General features: G+C 37.0%; 1 protein-coding gene across 4 annotated transcripts in view; it reads right to left on the reverse strand.

The window, feature by feature from the left end:
* The window catches only part of TAFA2 (TAFA chemokine like family member 2), a 179,406-nt gene that overhangs the window by 46,570 nt on the left and 113,690 nt on the right, over positions 1 to 19,146 (reverse strand). For all 4 annotated transcript variants that reach the window (XR_005629580.1, XR_005629578.1, XR_005629579.1 and 1 more), the window contains exon 2: positions 3,124 to 3,230. Coding sequence is in view for 1 of the 4 variants with exons in the window: in XM_039726906.1 (XP_039582840.1) it covers positions 3,124 to 3,229 (106 nt within the window). In the remaining 3 variants the exon portion in view is untranslated. The remainder of the gene's footprint in view (positions 1 to 3,123; positions 3,231 to 19,146) is intronic.

Raw genomic sequence — 19,146 nt, forward strand, 5'->3', positions numbered from 1 at the left:
CAGTGATGCTGAACTGATGCCTGCCTGCCATATCTGCCAGCAAACACTGTATGTTTGTACAGGTTTGTTTGTTTTCCAAGGGCTAGCAATGTGTAGGAGGACCAGGATTAGTCTTTATCAGTTTTTTGACTCATACACTTGACAATGTCCTTTTGGAGATTGATATGCCTCTCTCCTCTATGCAGCCACTTCAGCACAAATGCTTCTGGTACTGCAAGCTGATTCTCAGGTGCACATGCTTGGGTAAGGCACCCATCACCATGGTATCAGGTTCCACAGCAAAATGGAAAAATAGCAAAGTTACTGGGTTTTTTTACAGAAGACAGGATAAATGGAATATAAGCATGTGCATATCCTGGAATCACACTGAAAAACTCATAATCCTGTGTGCAGTAAAAGAATAAGATTTGTGTTGTTTTAAACACTGTTTAACATTCTTAGCTCTTGGACTTACTGTCCAGAATGATGAAACTCCAACCATCAGTCAAGATAATGGGAGCAGAAGTGTCTTCAAACCAGACTTTCAAGAGAAAGAGGGGTGGATTTGGCACCCGCACACATCACACTGAAAAGATGTAATCTGAAATCCCAGCTTGTAACCCTGTTGCTCAATTGGTCCTCAGAGCCTTGTTTCCCATGCCCTGCCTTGACCTCTATTTTTCTTGCTGCTGACTTGGAAGTTTTCATTTGTGCCACATCCCAGAAATAAATGCAACAAGCCTACTCATAGCCTGTCAGAGTTATCTGTTTATATTCCTCCTGAAGTCTGCCTGGAGAGCAGAATGCTCATTAAACAATTTTTCACACACTGATGATCTTTTTCTTCTTGTACTTTTTCTTTTCTTTAACAATAGCTTTCTGAAAAAGAGATTGGTTTGAAAGTTAGTGCAACTGGTGAATAATATGAGTAAGTCAATAGGAAATAAAGATTTTTTTCAGATGCAGATTATTGATTTTTGGAATTGTAGGGGCTCCTTCAAAGTCATTAAGGGTTTGTCATGTCAATATGTTAGTAAGGACTTCTATAAATGAAGATTAATGATGCTAGGGATAATTAGTGTTGAAAAAACTCACATGTTACTCAGTATTTGGAAACTCCATGCAAAGGTGAACAGCATCAACTTCTCCTTCAATGTACCTTGGCTCCATTTTTGCCATGAGAGCATGAGAGCAGGGGGAAGATTTTCTATGATACAATGGGAATTCAAATTCCCAGTACCTTTGGAAATCAATGGTAATTGAGCTGCATAACTCTGAGTTTTGCTTTTTTTAAAAAAATCCCCAGTATAGTGAGTGCAGCTGATTTACTAAATCCACAAGCCAAAATGTTTCTGAATATTTTTTTATTTCCAAAAGAAATTAAACAGGTAAAGTAGATGCTTTTCCAAATTTTTTTCCCAAATTAAATACTCAAGTCATGCTTCTCATTATTATTTTTTCATTATTATATATTTTGTTAAAGCCATGAAAAGACACAAATTAATGAAAAAGGAGCATTTTGTTAGCTTGCAGGAATATAAAGAAGACCCTACAGATTATAATCTCATTTTTAAGGGGGGCCATGCACTTTTTTATCTAAAAAAAAAATAAATATTCCTTAAGTTCTCTCTGCTCTAAGGCTGAGGTTTAAACAACAAACACTGTCCAGATAATCAATGTATAGTTCTGCTGGGGTTTCCCTCATACAGCTAAGCTACAATTAGTGGTGGATGTTATTTTTCTCAATTATGAAACACTAAATCCCAAAATAGTCCTTATGGTTATAATTTGTTTCTATGAAATACATGGTTATAGGTTTTACTCGTCAGTTTTCCAAAAAGTACAGCAAGCATAACTTGAAGTTTGAATTCCACAGAAGCAAACACAGCTTGACCAGCCCTTGCTCATAGAATCAAAATGGTCTGGATATTGGCTTTTTGCATGTTTTAAGAGAAATAACCAAAGCAAAAGAACTCTGAATGCAGGCTATATGCAGGATATCTTGGCCCTTTTCCAATAGACAACTAAATTGGGAAGCCACAGCAGGAATCTGTATTCTGGTTTGAGGGGGAACAAGGCTGAGGAAAGGGTATCAGCACAGTTCTTGTCTGGCATGATGCCCAGCTGGTGGCCTGCTGGACCACATCAGACTGTTTTGTCTGCAGTCGAATTGCAAACTGTATAAGACTGCGTAAGTGTCTCTGCATCCTGAAGTCCTTAATCAGTGGGTCATTTTGAAGAAAGGTATCTTCACACAACTGAAAAATATCAAGCAGCTTGATATATAAAAATACCTGCTCATAAAATCCTATCATTAGAGTGAACATTGTAAAATGTACATGGAACCAGAGAAATTAATTAACTGGGGTTTTTTGGAATCCTTCCTCTGGGTTTAACTCCTTAGCCTGCTTTACCCACATTGTTAGAGTTTATTCTGATCTTGTATAAGCAGATAAACAGCCAACAGACACTATATGACAATGAGAAATGGAGTTCAAAATCCTGTTATACTGCAGATCACAAGTCCTATTAGCCTATAAGAAGGCATTAGTTTGTGAATCTGGAGAGCTTGTTCCTTGTGTTAGGGTAAACAGAAGCACACATGCAAAAGAAAGACCTTTTTGCAATATTAAATAATGCATCACAGCTTATGCTGGTATGTATACATACATATTGAGGGCTGGAATGACCAAGAGAAAACAAATCTCACATTGTCACAAAAAGTTCCTGCTCAGGTGTTAGGAGGAAAGCATAGAAACCAGACAATACTGCAAAGTGGCAGTCTTTTTTGGATGATGAAACAGTGTCATTCAATATACATTATCCATGAGGTTAATCTTGGTAGAAAACTGCACACAGAAGCATCATATAAGCTACTAAAAATTGCTTCTTTCTAGGGTTCATTCCAGGAACTAATTTGCATCATATATATCTGCTGATAACTATTTTTGTGAGATAAAATGTAGTCAATAATTTTTTTTTTATTCCTCTTTTTTAGCATTTAGTGAAATGCTGATTAGTGAACCAGTATCACAAGACACAAGTACACATGAGGAGAAAAGGTCACATAGATCAGACTCTTCTGAATTTGTTGATGGAGGCCACAGACACAACAGTATGATAGAACAGAACAGAATTTCTTACCTTTATGATGATTTGCCCCAGATGCTAATTTCCCCCACAGTGTTACGACAAATATTATTATTAGCAGTTTTCCTTTTGTTGCTTTCTGTAAGTATCTCTTATTCATCCTGAAAAGAAAAATACACAAAATTAAATATTTATCTTAAGATTTCTTAAAAAGACATATTTTTCTTAATTTAAGGAGAATTGACTAAGTTTTTATAAATGTCCAGCTCACAATCTTAGTCTTGAATTCTGCTGAACTCTAAATGAGGTACATAAAGTAGCAACATAACCTCCCACCCTGGTCTGACAGCACTCCTCCACCCATCAGTACCAGGAGAATTCAGCAGCATCATCATTTCTCTCAGGGCACAAAGAGTGTTCATAACCACAGCAGACTCCAAAGCTGGCAAGAAGGATGAACCCATGCATCCCTGAGCGGGTTTTGATAAACTGAGCAGTTCCACTACTGCATCTGCAGCCAGTCATGGTTGTGCATCTGTCTCTGATCATACAGTGGTGTTTTTAACTTTTGGGATTGCAGCTCTTTTTGGATTTTGCCCACAAGTCCTAAGGCAATAACAGATTTGAATAGACCTTCAGTTCATGTCCCGGTCCTCCTGCAGAGAAATCCTGTTAGGAAGATTTGAGGGGTTTGGAAATATGAAGTAGAGCAGGGCAGGTTCAGTACCCTCTCTCCTCACTACCTTTGGGTAATGAAAATATCTGATTTACTGCACCAAGGGAAATTGCACAGAGCTCCCCTCATCTCACTCAGTGATGGTTTCACTGTGACAGCGAGCCACCAGAGTGGTTCAAGCACAAGATAACACATGACTTATTTCTCACTAAACTCCTCCAAAGTAAAAATACCCCTCCACCTGCCAAAAAGACAACTTCAAGCATGTAGGTTCTAGTGCTTAAGGATTACAGTTGTGCAGAGAGTGGCAAGAGGTACAGTAATGAGTCCTTCTCTCACTTCCTCCCTGTGGAAGAATCCTAGGGAGCTGGCTATGAAACAGCTCTACACAATGGTCATGTTTCTGCTGATAGGTCAACAGAACAATGACAACTATTTCAAACCACTTATACAAAAAAGCTGAAAATTTGATCACTTGAACAAAGTTGTTGCTGTTTTGTAATGCCTGGAATTAGGTTGTTTTTATGAGCAGAAAAAAATGCATTACTTGATTATGATTGCACATTTGTCTCCTATTGTGTTCACAAGAAACCCAAAGGAATTCATGTGTACCTCTTCTCCTCTGCTTGTGTACAGTGCTATCCTGGGCAACCACAACTCTGAAAGGCAGACTGCTTTAATACAGATTTAACCAGTAATATGTTGAAAGTCCTAAATCATTTTCCACTTCTTCAAAACAATTCCTCTCCTTTCAGCAAATTTCTTTCAAATATAACACCACAAGCTGATAAGGCAACACACACCCCACAACTACACTTATGACTTCCAGACTTGAAACCAGACCACTTCCCCCAGAATGGCCAATTTTGCTCTCCAGGAGATTGATGAGCAGGCTGTGTGTAAGAAAACATGACTGAAACTAACAACCCACTGAAGAGTGCACCAAACCCTTTCAAACATGAATTCAGAGCAAACAGTGCTGAGCTTCCTTTTACAGAAGTCACACATTTATTATGTGTTTCCCAGAGGTTTAGATATCACGTTTATCAAGCAAAAGGAGAGAGGAGTGAGAAAGTGCTGTAGCCAGGATGGTGCGTGTGCCCCTGAAAGCCTGACTGATTAATAATCACAGCAGAGATCGCAGTGTGCTGTGAACCACTCTAAGGTCTGCCTTCTTGCACTGCTTCCAGTGCCTTTGGAGTGTAAACTGCATATTCATCATCAGCTCCAGGTTTATGAACCCCTCAAAGCTAAAGGGAAATACATTATTTGTCATTGTAAATAATAAGAAAAAAATGAGACTAGAATGCACATTCAGCATATGCTCTTTCACAGCTATCTCTGTGAAAAGAATATGAATTAACTCTTTCACTCTAGATTCTCATATTGCACCTGTTATGCTCCTGGTGCCAAGTCATCTCTCATTAAAATCAAATCTTTCTGCCTCACCTACATAACATTGCTCAAAACCCAGTGGGACTTGCACCATTAAAGCAAGATTGAATCTAATACAGTTTCTTCCTGTATTCTGCTGATGCCAGACTCCCTCACTGTGCTGTGAGACTGGCAGCAAATGCACATCAGAAAATGCAAATGCATCAGGAAAAACAGTAGTGGCAGGGAAAGAGAAAAAAACAACCTCTCTGCCTGAGAACAGTGGCCCTCAGGATGCATGGCAGAGTGAAGATGCAAATCCCTGCACACAGCTGAGCACACCAAAAAGGAGTAAGCTTGCACTGAGTGAGACTGCAAAGTCAGGGAAGGGTTTCAGCTTTGACACAGAAAATCTGGGCTCATTGCCATTGCTAGATTTCCCAATCATGAGAAAAATTATTCACCACTTTCTGCACCACAAGCTTATCACATTTTTCTGCATTAGTTATTAGTGTTATTCACCTTTAGAAGGACAAAAATCTGAACTGTGTCTAATAATAGTCTCATAATAAACATAATTAACAGAAAAATCAGTGCAAGGAGCAGTTTGGGACTAATAGTTCAGAGACCACCAGAAGAACTACGGAAAAAACCCTGATCAGTTAAAACATTCATAACATTCAGCTGTTCAAATAGAAAAATCTCAAAGATGATGTTAACCTTCAAAGCAATTATGCTATACAACCCCAGACCCAGAGTGTGATGGTGTGCATTGTCACCCTCAGTGGTCAGTCCAAGGACAGACAAGAGGCTGCATGAGCACAAAGATGTGAAGCTCTCTGCTCCGAGCAGTACTGCTACACACAAGGACCACATTGTAGCAACACAGCCCTAGAAACAAAAAATGAAGGGTTTGTAGTCCAAGAAGCTGAGAGGTTGGGATGGATGCACATCATTGACAAAGTGAGTCAGGAGCTAGAAAAGAAGGAGAGGACAGAGATGCCATGAGATATGCCCAGTATCTCACTGCATGCATTATCACCCGGGCTCTGAAACCCTGATGCTGGTTATTTTGTTATGGATTTGCAAAACAGCCCACGATAGGGCACTGAGAAAACACTGGGACTTGGTAGTATTTGACCTCAGCTCTGAGATAACTATTAGCCTCCTGCAACCCTGATCTATGTCAGGCAAGTGCATCCAGGAAATAAAATTGAGTCCATTTCAGTACTGTTATTACACTACATAACTGGCTGCGATAAGTAGGAAAAATAAGCTCTGAAATTATGTCTGCTTTTACTAGAAGTGATGCAGAGCTCCACAGACAAACTAGAGATATTAACCTGAATAGTTTTATTTTTGAGACATTATTTTATTTACTTTCTTTTCTTCAGAACCTCTCCCTCACTGTGATCCATCCAGCCTTCAATAATGCCACATAAGACAAAGCTGATCAAAACAGAGAATAGCCATTCTATAGGAAACACCTACATGTGAAAATCAATTTTACACATGAGCTTTATGTGTAACAATTTCCTTCAGTTTCTAACCTAAGATACTGGAAATGAACCCAAGAAATTCTCTGCACTTTCACACAAAAGAGGATATGAAAGTCTACCATGTTTGAGTACATTTTTCAATGTGCTCTGAAGCAAGAAAAAAGAAAGATAGATCCTTTTGTGGTTCAGGAATGCTTTCAAAATATAACAAAAAGATGTCACCCACACAATTCAAACAGGCAGTGGCTGAGTGTGAGATGGCTCTGTTATGCCTGGCTCTTCACTGACACCATAACACAAGGATTCATTCACAGGATTTGTTACTTTTGCTCCCTAAGATTTCTTTTGCTTGAAGCACACTCCATGAGACCAACACCAGTCTGGTATCATGAACTCAAGAATAGACTCTTCTGGTGATTAGTGACAAAAAAACTGCAGGACTTTTTTTCTCAGGGAGAAACCATATCTGATGCTGCAGAGGAGTTTCACAAGCTGCCACATCAGCAGAATTCCTCCCCCTGCCCTCTGTGGCTCAACAACAGCAAACTGTGAATACACTCCAGTGTTGCACAGGCTCTCCTTGTCACTGCTGCACCTCGCTGTCAGCCCATTTTCAACAGCAGATGGGGTCCAACCACTCAGCTGTACTGAAAATGCCATGCACAGATGTGTATTTTCAATGTAGCATCCATAAGCTTTTGTATTTCTACTTTCTTCCTTCTTTGTTTCTGGACTTGAGATCAGCCACCTTGCCAATAGCTCAGAATTAAAGGAGAATCACGTGGGAATTATCTTACATTGCATGACCAGAAGACTTGCTTTCTGATTTTAGGTGAAGTACAAACTCATGTTATCTTTGTTGTTGAGGAGTAAAAACTGAAAGGAAAAAATAGCTTTTACTCTTCCTTTAATAACTTATACACAAGTAAAATTGTCATGTTTCCTACCAAGTAACAGCATTCTTCTCTGTTGCTCCTTATTTTTCTCTTCTTTACATAAAACAGATTCTCTGAAGTTGTTTAAAGTTCATTTGTTCCTGCTTTACATATGTGGGAAGTTTCACTGTCAGTAAGGTTCATTTGCCTTTTGCAAATGCACAGATCCTGTGAATGCAAGTGTTCACAAAGAGAGACAAGCCTATTTCTCTACTGAATCATGACAAAATGCTTGAGACAAAAATCTTATAGAAAATTAGTCCCACATCCTCTTAGTTTTCTTTGTATGACAAATATTTTATTTGCTACTTCAGAAAAAGCCTAAATGAGTAGTAGAAATCACTAGAGACCCCAAGTCTCTTGTACAGAAACAATGCAGCCATTTAAATTATCTTCTCTACTGTGTTGAATCGTACATTATTATTAGTTGTGTTAGTTGCTACATCCCACACAATGCAGGTATTTGCAGTTTCATTCAGCCTTTCCCATGTAGACAAATGCAGATTTAAAAATGGCCCCCTGGTGAATAAGGTCACTTTGTAAAAATTACACCAATGTGACCCCTATGTATTTGCATATATATAAATTCCCTCTATGACATTCGTGTCATGTTTGCTCAGGGAACAAGTAATTTGCCACTTTCATTACTTCAGGTACAAGGTAGCTCGTGAAAATCAATCTTCCTTCTGCTTCATACAACACAGCCTGTAACAGACACAAAGTGCACTCTGATTCCAAAAGGAAGCTGGGGAACAGACATGAGCACATTCTCATAAGCCACTTTCTTTGATGCAGGTGGGCAATGAAAGAAAGGGAATAAGCATTCAGCCTAGCAATGCACACTAGTGTCACACAGGAGATGATGGAAATCCCTGCATACAAAGCAAAAGGTGTGGGTTTGTTGGGTTTTTTCTAAAAAAAGTTGTTTAACAGTGTGAATATTTCAATAGCCAGAATAAGTAGTCATAGAGAGCTTAGCCTCACTACTAAGAAAACATTCAGAAATAGTTAAAGCACTCTGGGCAGATGGATACACCAGTCTTGTCACTGTTACTTTGTTAAGGGTAGCAGTGGAAGCAGACTGAAGATTTTGATGCTTTAATGCCATAAAGAGGGCTTTTGAAACGCTACTGTGCTAAAACTTAGGACTTTGAGGCACATTAAATCTTGACAGAAGTCCTATAGCATATGATTGATATGTATGCTCCTATTTTTCTTTTATTTAAATCAGTGTAACTTAAGCACATACTTAAATTTAAGAACATACTGAAATGTATGTACACATGAGTTCTTGGAAACAGATTAGTAAGCAAGCTTTTATAAGAGACAGTTCCAAGAAAAGAAAATGTCTCAAATATCTGAAAAATAAAAAGTTATGGAATATATGAAAACATGCAATAAACAAAAAAAAATTCTTTTTTGCTTACTTCAATTAGTTTCCCAGCAGAGGGAAACTGCAGACAGATGCACATACAGGTAATTACATTTGCCAACAGTCTCACAGCACTTGGATGAGAAATTTACATATATATTATTGTTTCCAAAATCTGATAAGCATGAATGCTCAAATTGCCAGAGGTTTAAAATGCTTTAGGCACCTAGCTGCATTCCATCTCCCAGCTAGAAACACTGAGATGATGGAAAGAACTTATTTCTTCCAAAAGCTGATGTATGGTTGTGATACTGGTCTTCTCTCTAAACTGCTATCAGTGTTAATGTCCCCTGTTTCCAAATTAACCCCAGTTCTTTGTGCACACAGTTGATAGTAATTTTCATCTTCATTAATTTTCCAACACACCACCTAATTGAAAGCAATAAAAAAGCAAAGAAATTGTAAACAAGAAATGCACAGCCCTTCTAGCCATCTTCAATTCAAATAATACAGATGAATTTAACTGACTAAATTGCTTTCTTGGTCATTTCGTAAGGACCAGCAAAAGAATGTTCACCTGACGAACACTAATGCTGACACGTTACTCAGGATGGAGAAATAAAATCCCATTAATTTTTGGGAGGTCAGGTTCTATATTTCTACATATTTACAAAAATATAAAACTTAAAGTAATAATCTAGGATTAAACCTACACATTCTATTCACTGACTTTTTAAATACTAGCATAAAGCATTATGGAATATTTAAACATCCAAGGCATTAAAATATCTTTAAGCTGCCCAATGATGTCCAACAGCTTTGTGAAATAATCTCTGACCATGAAGTGCTCAGTATTAGAGGGTACTTAGGCTCCAGTTCTCATCATTTTCTCTGATATTATCATGCCACTTTAAACTATTTCTCTCCCAGTTTCTATGCTTAAGGGAGCTTTAAGTTGCAGGAGGTATGAGCTATTCACTTAATCATCAAGGCAGCAGTATTTGCTCATATCTTACATGTGATCCGCCTGCAGATGGTTATTTAAATTTTCTTTATTCATATCTCACTAACCAATCAAAAGCTTAACTGTGAAAAAAAAATATAACTGTGCAATGAGCTTTGAATAAAATGTCTCACTAAGATCTGATCACTAGGTGTACTGTGATTTCATAAAGGCCATTGCAGTGGCAGAGATAAGCCTCCAAATCTAAGGCAAAGAAAGCATCAAGTATTAGTGGAGAATGGGAACTGAAGTGCCCATATTTAAAAGCAAGAACAAAAATGATCTGTGCAAGCGTAAGCCTATTAGTCTGACCTCTTCAGTTTGCAAGGGCTTTGAAAGCTTTGAAGAAAAAGATAAATTAAAGACAGGGAAGTAAACAGAACATAGGATAAATTGAAGCAGTGTTACCAAAGGCAGCTCATGCCAGACAGCTCTTTTTCACAACTCATTTTCCAGACAAAGAAATGAGGTAGATATAATTTGTCTGGTTTTACATAAAGCATTTTCTACAGTGTCACTACAGAACTTCTACATTAAGCAGAAGACACTGTGGATTACAAGAATTGAAAGATGAATTGAATCCAGCTATAGTACCAGCATGTAGTAGTGAAAGGGAATATCAGGGATTAATAGCATTTGTGCTGCAAATTGGGAACTTATAATCTGAAACAACATGTGTAAAACCAATCTTGATCATCAAGAGCACATCAGTATTAATACGACACAAGATGGCTTTGAAAATGGCAAATCCCATGAATTATTGAATTATATATTTCTAATAAAGACACAGAACGATAAGTGTGAAGTTTCTTAAACTATCATTCAGAATTATCTGTACAACTCTGGCCAATCATCTTCATGAAAGTGATACTGAACCCACAAAAAATATGGGGACAGTCTTCCAGACAGATGAATAAAGTTTCTACCACAGGAGGAGTTTTAAAGAACTTGGCTTGTGAAGCAAAAGAAAGGCTGCAGGGAAACAGAGAAATCAAAAGGAAATAAACACATTGCAGGCAAAAAAGCATATCCATAAGAAGTGCAGTAGATGGTATCTTGCCAGCAGGCAGGATCAGGAGACTGAGCTCAGTTATTCTGGGGTCTTGTCTCTATATCAATACCATGTCTCTATATCAATACCATGATTCCTTTCTTGTACTCTAGTAAAGGAACACAAGAACTAAGTTTTTTCACGTAGAAAACTATAAGCAAGTTCTTTGCAAGTTCATTAGTGAAGTGATTTCTTCCATGTCATTTCATTCTCCTCAGAAAAACTCCTAAAGTAACAGCATTTCACAGTAAAAAACACTGAGTGCTCTCACTAATTTCCTGAAAGCACATTGTGCTCCACTCAAAAACTAACCCTAGTGATGAACATTTGATTAAGACAAATATTCCTTCTTATTGTTTTAATGTCTTCAAGGCATAATTGCCATCTCTGTGTCATAACATTTCAGGTGACCCAAAAAGTCACAGTGCTATACAGGTGAATTATTCAGTACCAAAACTGCTTTTTTACTAACTTCAGTGAGTTAAAGTCAAACTGTCGAGCATGAGTATTCCATAATTAAGGCTCCCTCACTTTATTTAAAACACACTCTCTTTTCTATCACTTATGTTTTAAATTTTAAATGTTTGTATTGTCATCCTGTTTTTAACAATGACAACACGGAAATGTAAAACTGGCAAGCATAACAACTGTAGAGATATGAAGTCTTGTTTCCCACAAAAGTAGAAACAAAGAAAATGTAGAAAATATGTAGAAAATGTAGAGATGTAGAACATAAAAATTATGTACTTTCAAGTGCAAATATTTTTTAGATAACAGAAGAAACTATACTATATATATTAGAAGTATTTTGAAATTGTGGATACAGGAACTTAAAAATCTCTGTTGCTATTAGATCTATTTAAAGTAGCTACTGTCTTAAACATAGTATCTTTCAATCAATAGTGGAGGACTAATTCTGGTATTCTTACATGGATGTGGGTATGGATGAAGGTCATCATTATATTACACAATCTTGTCAGACCTGAAATTTTTATGTTCAGATTCTATTGTATGAATATCCAACTGAAAGTTTTTGGGTTTTGTTTTTTTTTCCAAAGAACTCTTCAGGCAAATAACACTATGACAGACCTCTGGAGATGAACAGGGAAGCAGGACTCCAAGTTCTACCCTGCTATTTTCCTGACAATTATATCTGTCAATAGGCATAGTAGCACTTCTGACAAATAATTGTAGGTCTGAGCCTAATCTATGTTTTATACCTGACTCCTACTCATTTTGAGCCACACTTGAAAGTAAGGGTTCAAGTGGAAATAAAAATGACAGGTTGCTCAAATCACAGAAAAATATGAAGCTTGCTTGTGCAATGACCAAAAACGGCTCTAACAGCTGACATAACACACTAAGAAGACAGGCAAGTTGTCAACTGGGAGTAAACCTAGTTGAAACACAGCTGGAATATGTTCCTCCACTCTTTTAATGTCAAGTTCTAACCCATGCTCATTTGTCACAGGCACCACAGGCACAACCTTCCGAGAAAAAAAGTGAGATCAAAGTTAGACCAGACTTTTCCAAAATATGAATCTGGTACATAATGCAAATCTCTATTCCTGAGGATATGGATAGAAAAAGACTTTTTTTTACTCTGAGAGATGCTAAAGGAAGGCATCCAGGCTGCACAAACAACCTTCAGCCACCAGCTGGGAAGTAGAACATGAAGTCCAGCAGGTAATCCAGATACAGTGTATTGTACTCAGCAGAGGTATGCCCACACAGAAGAAAATATGAATTTTCTACTCATACAAATGAAAAATTATTTTTTTTCTCTCTGCACAGAGCTTTATCAAATATTAGTGGGATTTTGGCCCTGGCACTTTATCTAATCTGTTGCACAGACTGTAATAATTAATGCTGTATTTAGATTCACCCAATATGCTAGATAATTTTGACTCTCAGTCTCTACTTCCTTGCCAATATTCTAAAAGAATAAGATATTGTTAATACCAGCTCATACTGAAAACAGAAAATTCAGGGTATTCGTGTGATGGCTTGCTAGTAATTAAGTCACTGCTTAATGATAGCTGAATTACCTAAATGGCACCCAGTTGTCCTTGAAAAATAAAATCAATTTCCCACCTCCTTTTCAAATATCGCCTTTTGAGGGTAACAGCAGCTGTGTAAGAGTCATATGGAGCTTCAACCCTGATTTTCATCCAAGTGAGTCTACCTCAAGAAATACTGCACTCTCTTTGGCATGTACTAATGCCTGCCTTGAAATGCCATTTTAATATGACCAGGAGCTCATTAAGAAACCAACCATAACCAGCACCTCTTAAAAGTTCTATACACAGCTTCCTGCTGCATGATATGCAGTTTGAGACTTGTAGGTAGTGTACAACGGGAGAATTGATGATAAAACAAATCAATAAATAGTGTTTTGTTCCTCTAGTTCCTTGGACTCTTACAAGGTGCACTCATGTCTGCATTTCAATTAGGAGCTGGACTTTGATTTTCAAACAAATTTTCAAATTTTGTCCATTTACTATGGTCTGTATCATATCATGGAATGATTCCTGAATGATTCACAGCAAATTAATCCCTTTTAGATGAAAATTAAGCAAAAAATGAGCCTGAGAGTTCATCTAATGCATTCCTACAGTTTAGGGGTGTTCCATTCAGGACACAAGGGCTTGTCAAAAAAAATCTCCTCCACTAAATTAATATAATATGGACATCATGCCCTCAGCAACAACAGTTGGGGTCTACAAAATCACTTCTGCGGGGATAAACTGTTTGCTAATGTAGATGCAACCCTATAATCTCATGAGGAAGGAGATAATTATTATAATTATTTTATACTTGTACAAGATGCCCTTTTGGTTGTGATTAATCTGAAAAGCCTTTTCAGATCCTCAGAAAACTTCAATGGCATGTTGAAAGGGACCTGTCACTCAGGAGGCCCTCAGACAAGTTCTGATCTGCATTTTAGGGCCATTATTCCTACTGTGACACCATAGCATAGGGAAAAGGCAGCTTGTGTACCGAAGTCAGGGAACAGTTACCTGCAGTACGTCCCCCTAATTTAGAGCATAGAATGCAGAATAAATTACTTCAAATTACCCAGTGAATTGTTCCCTTTTGTGAAACAGCAAAACCCTTATCTTTTAATGCAATTAACAAGAGCTTTTCTGTCTTTTTTTTTCACAGGGAGTATTACCTCACCTACAAGCAGCTCTACTGTTAAGAAAAGCACAACTCATTGTAAAACTGCCAAACTGGATGCTTTACTGACTCCATACCTGCCATTTTTAGCCATCAGAATATTGACAGTTTCTCCCTGAGTCTGGTAGCCAAGCTACCAATAGCAACACTGCTGAGTAGGTTGACCCTTTTAGGTGAATAACATACAGAAAATGACATGCCAAAGCAGAAAGCCTAAGAAATTACTGACTGGCAGTGGGACAGACACTGGCCAGCAATGCCCTGCCCTGCTCACCACCTACATCTTCCAGCCCAGAGGGAAGGCACTGGCTTCATGTTGCCCTGGTCGACAGGACTTGAGTAAAGAACCGAGCCTAAGAACACTTCAGTTGATTTTATCAACAAAATATATAAGTCATTATTCACAATTAGATCAAAATCCTTTTATTTCAGACTATGTGAATGTGAAATGTCCTTGAATTAGAAGTTTATAAGAGTGAACTAGATTTCAATAAAGATGATTTTTCTTCCTAATGCAGACTTGGCTCAGAAAATACTCAGATGTTACCATATTTACAACGGGTTTAAATGTTTCTAACAAATTCTGCATTTGCATTCTTATGCATGCTTAGTGGAACAAAAAAAAAATTATCTACTTTTATTTGCATATTATTATTAAAGAGGATTCTGTCATTATACTTTCATAACAATTACATTAGCAGCACCCATATTAGAGACAAGGATATGAAGAATTTCATGCAACTTGTTTCTAAACAAGAGATTACAGTCCGTGTTTGTAGTATTCTTGATTAAAGAGAGGGTTGTTTTTTTTCTATTTCATTCTTCATTTTATAATAATTAATTGGAACTGTATAGGAACTCAACCAAGTAATGTCTAATTTGCTGCCAGTAATAATCTAAATTTGGTAACATACAAGAGCAGTAGTCAACTAGGATTCTTTTAGTGCTGTCTTAGAAAGGCATTTTATGTGAGTCCATTAATAAGAGAGCTAAATGTGAGAGCACACTCTCTAAATGTGCAAGACCAGAAAAGGGTCTTTAGGTAAGAAATAGAATTAGTAAGTACAACATAGGAATGGCCATAAATGAAAGATGTCAGAAAATTACCAAAACTTTTAAGCATAAATGGTGAGATAGAAAGGTTTAGAATGCTATTTCAATGAAATGATGACTGAATTTAAATAAGGGAATGTCATATTTTGCAAGAGCACAGTTATAATACCGTTCATATATTACTTACTAAGAAAAACTGGTATAATAATATTTCCATATCATTTCAATCACAAATATAGCTATTGTAGTGCCATCACCATTAAAGGAAATGATTATGACTTTGCCAGACTTGCAGGAGACTATATGTACGATACTGAGATCAGCAATTCATAATATATTCTTTTAATTTTGGAAAATCAACACAGCTTTCAAAATTTAAAGAGAAACAAAACACAATACAGGCCAAAGTGTATTTCCTTCTGCATCAGTTAATTTTATTTCATTTTAACAGCTATATGCCTCACTCTTCCCAAAATCCTTGCCAGTTAAAGGTGAAAGTTCTTCTTACAGCACTGACTCAAGAAAGGACATTCTCTGGTTTTATGTTGCTCCTTGCATAATTTTCAGTTGCAGCTGCTAACTATGGGCCTCCATTTCAGTTGCACAGTGAAGGAAGAGTCTTTGATATTTAGACTCCAGACTTCTCTGGAGTCTTTGATATTTAGCGTTTCTCTGAAAGCTCCCGAAGTCCAATAATTAGACAAGAACTTCAATTGTAATTATCCTTTGTAATTTCACAGAAAATGGGGTTTCTAAAGGCAATGAAACAAAAGGATCCATTTTCATGAATTAAAGCCTTAAGAACTTTAAAAATATGAACATAAATTTCCAGACAATCAGATTTGGCAAGTATTGCCAAATTATTGGTTTGGAAATAATCAGTGGATTATTATTAACCAATATTCCACATATTTACTTTATGCTTCTTTTTCCAAATTATCTACTGATGCTGTATGGAAATTTATTCTGGATATCTATATTAAGTACAATAATTTCACTTATATCGCTATTGCTCATGTTTCATTAATGTAATTGCTGAACCAGGAATATAAACAATTTGCATAAAATAAGGCACAAATTCTGGAAAGGGAAATTTTTCCATAATTTCCTTATGTAAGCTTTGAAATTTCAGAGAAAAATGAAATTGAAATTTCATGGTCAAGGTGTGTTAACAGTTTAAAAAATGCTACCTAAATGATAAAAATTACTTACCACAGAAATGCATATATTTAACAAAAAGCTAGTAAGGTAAATAGAAATAAAAGTCTGATTAAGATTGATCCTTCTGGTTTGGATTTTTTACTGTTTCTTATAATAGTTAATAGTATATGCACCTTCCTCTTTTACTGGTATCACAGCAATGCACGTTTGGTTTTTACTGGCTAACCCAAATGCTGCTATATCTCCTATATAGGAGATATAGGAGAACAGCAGGAATGAGGATGAATTCACATCTCAAAAATAAATCTGGAAACAAGAAGTGCCATGAATGTGCAAAGACATTATCTTCAGGTATTTCCAGTGGCTGGCTTTCTCCTGTATGTCCAGTCTAATATATTTTATTTGATGGTGGCAATTCATGCTTCTTCAACAGAAAAAGGAGGACGAAAATCCAGTCAGAAGAAAGCGTCTAGAGGACACTTCTCTGCACACTGAGAGCAGCGTCCTTTTCCAATCCTATGTTCCCACTGTATTTCACCTAAGATAGCACAGGGCTGATGAACCTAAACTATATGCTATGACCTCAAAGTTTAGCAGTCATCTCAAACTCTTTGTCGTGTCATTAACTGCGAGATGTGCAAAGTATTTACAAGAACCAACAATGGAATGAAGTGGGAAAGCAATTCCCCAATATGTATTGTTCCCATAAATATAAACCACTATATATTTCCAGTCCACTGTCAACCAGATTAAGCTTATCAAATACCAATTCTTTGCTCAGCTATAATGAAAATCTTTTATGTGAAGTAAAAGATAAATGGGACATTTGTCATGATGGCTCTAATTCAGAAATACTCATCTACAGGCAGTATAACAAGAAAAAGTTTGTCTTTGAGCTGCCCCATAAGGTTTTTTTTTTTCTCTTGTGGCCTGTTCCTCAAAGTATTACATTTGTTAAATACTAATTAAAAATAAAAATGCTATGTGTTATAATTCCTTCTTACTATCTTCCCCTGGTAGGAGCAGCACCAATTGCACACTTATGCCAGATACTGAAGCGTGTTTATTTGAGAGCATTTTGTTCACTCTACTCTTCTGCCATGCGGAGTTCTCCACTCAAATTATTTTTCATAGAATACTCCAGGGCACTGGTTCTGGAAATTGAACACCCAAACAAGATTCAGAAACAAGTCTATTATTTGACATAATTTTCCAGAACATATGAAGCCCTAACATACACTTAAAATGTATTCTGTGTTTGTTAACTTTCTTTATTACTGGAAAGAACAGAAATTATATTTCACCCAGAAAAAGCTGTGATTATTTCAAAAACTGGAACAGTAGTCTACTATTTTCTTGTGCTGACCTTAATTTCTTCAGAATTAGAGAACTCTAAAAACAAAAGCCAGAAAAACAATCTGAACATAAGACCCCATAATATACAGACTTATATGCTTACAGCTTTTTAAACCCTTGAAATAGGAACTCTACTTTTCTAAACAGAATTTAACTCCTGTTGCTTTAAAATCACTAAAAGTGTATTCCAATTAAGAGTGTTTGACAGTATCAAGAGTTTTGATTAACCTGGTAGCCAGATGGTGACTCTTGGTCTGAGGTTTGGTGTTACTTAGCTGGATTTTAGCTTTCGTTCTTAATAATTATGGCAAATATTGTATCTTGCCACTACTATATTTTAGCATATTTAATTGCCAAGTTCACAAGAAACCAACCCACTGCTTCTCCCAAACAGATGGTGGAAGTTGATTTTAACACTGTAGTGAGACTTGTTTTCCAAAATTCTTGCATAGCTTTATGAAGCCTAATTGCTGTTTGGTATGCACATGGAATATCAGCTCAGGAGCATGTATACAGTTAGAGGCCAAGGATGCAAGGTGTTGAGCTCTCTAGCCTGGAACTCTGCACTGGAAAAAGTTTTTTTTTATTTACAACTCTGCACATGTTCCAATTTCTGTGGAGCTGGGGCTACACCTTCCTGGGAGACACAAGATCTTAATTAACAATGGTGTCCATTCTGGACATTTTTTACCCTTTCATTATATATCTACTCTTTTATTAGCTTTAAATGTGGGCAATTTTCAGCTGTACAAGTCAAATAGGTATATAATAAAAACTAATTTTAAATTAATTCTACTTTAACTTCTAAGGTAAATCTGTGGGTGCTGCAAAATCAAAAGTGATCTAGAACAATGGTATAAAGATGAAGCGTTTACAGGAACTCTTTTTGGCAAATAAAAACTATGAAAAACAACCGTAGGTAACATGAGTCAGAAATGTAGGTCCTAATATCTCCCATTAGCCTTTGAAGTTCAAATCTGGACCTGAACCCAAAGCCCATACCTCACCAATCATTAAGAACTGTAATATTTGAGAATAACTTGTGTGCAAATAAGAAAAAAATGAAACTAAAAAGCAGTGAAACCACCTCTTGACACCCCCCACAAAGCACAGGAATACAGCTAGGGACATGAGCCTGTCTGCCCTGATGTGGCCTCAGAGCTCTGTCCTGCAGCAAGGGGTGCTCGTGTCCCCACCCAGTCACAGCAGCTCTCGGCCACAGCCACAGCAGCCACAGCCCGAGAGCTGTGCTCTGCTGGAAAACAATTGCCAGAAGCAAAGAGCACTGTAACAGCCTCCTAAACCTCCCCTTACCTCAAAGGACCTGGCTCTTATATGTTATAGAGAAACTATTAAATACAATTGTTTCACATAAGAACAGTCCTACTCACACTGAAGCCACATATAAATGGCCACA

Source organism: Passer montanus, unplaced genomic scaffold, assembly GCF_014805655.1.
Source record: "Passer montanus isolate IOZ18808 unplaced genomic scaffold, ASM1480565v1 scaffold6, whole genome shotgun sequence".
Classification (NCBI taxonomy): domain Eukaryota; kingdom Metazoa; phylum Chordata; class Aves; order Passeriformes; family Passeridae; genus Passer; species Passer montanus.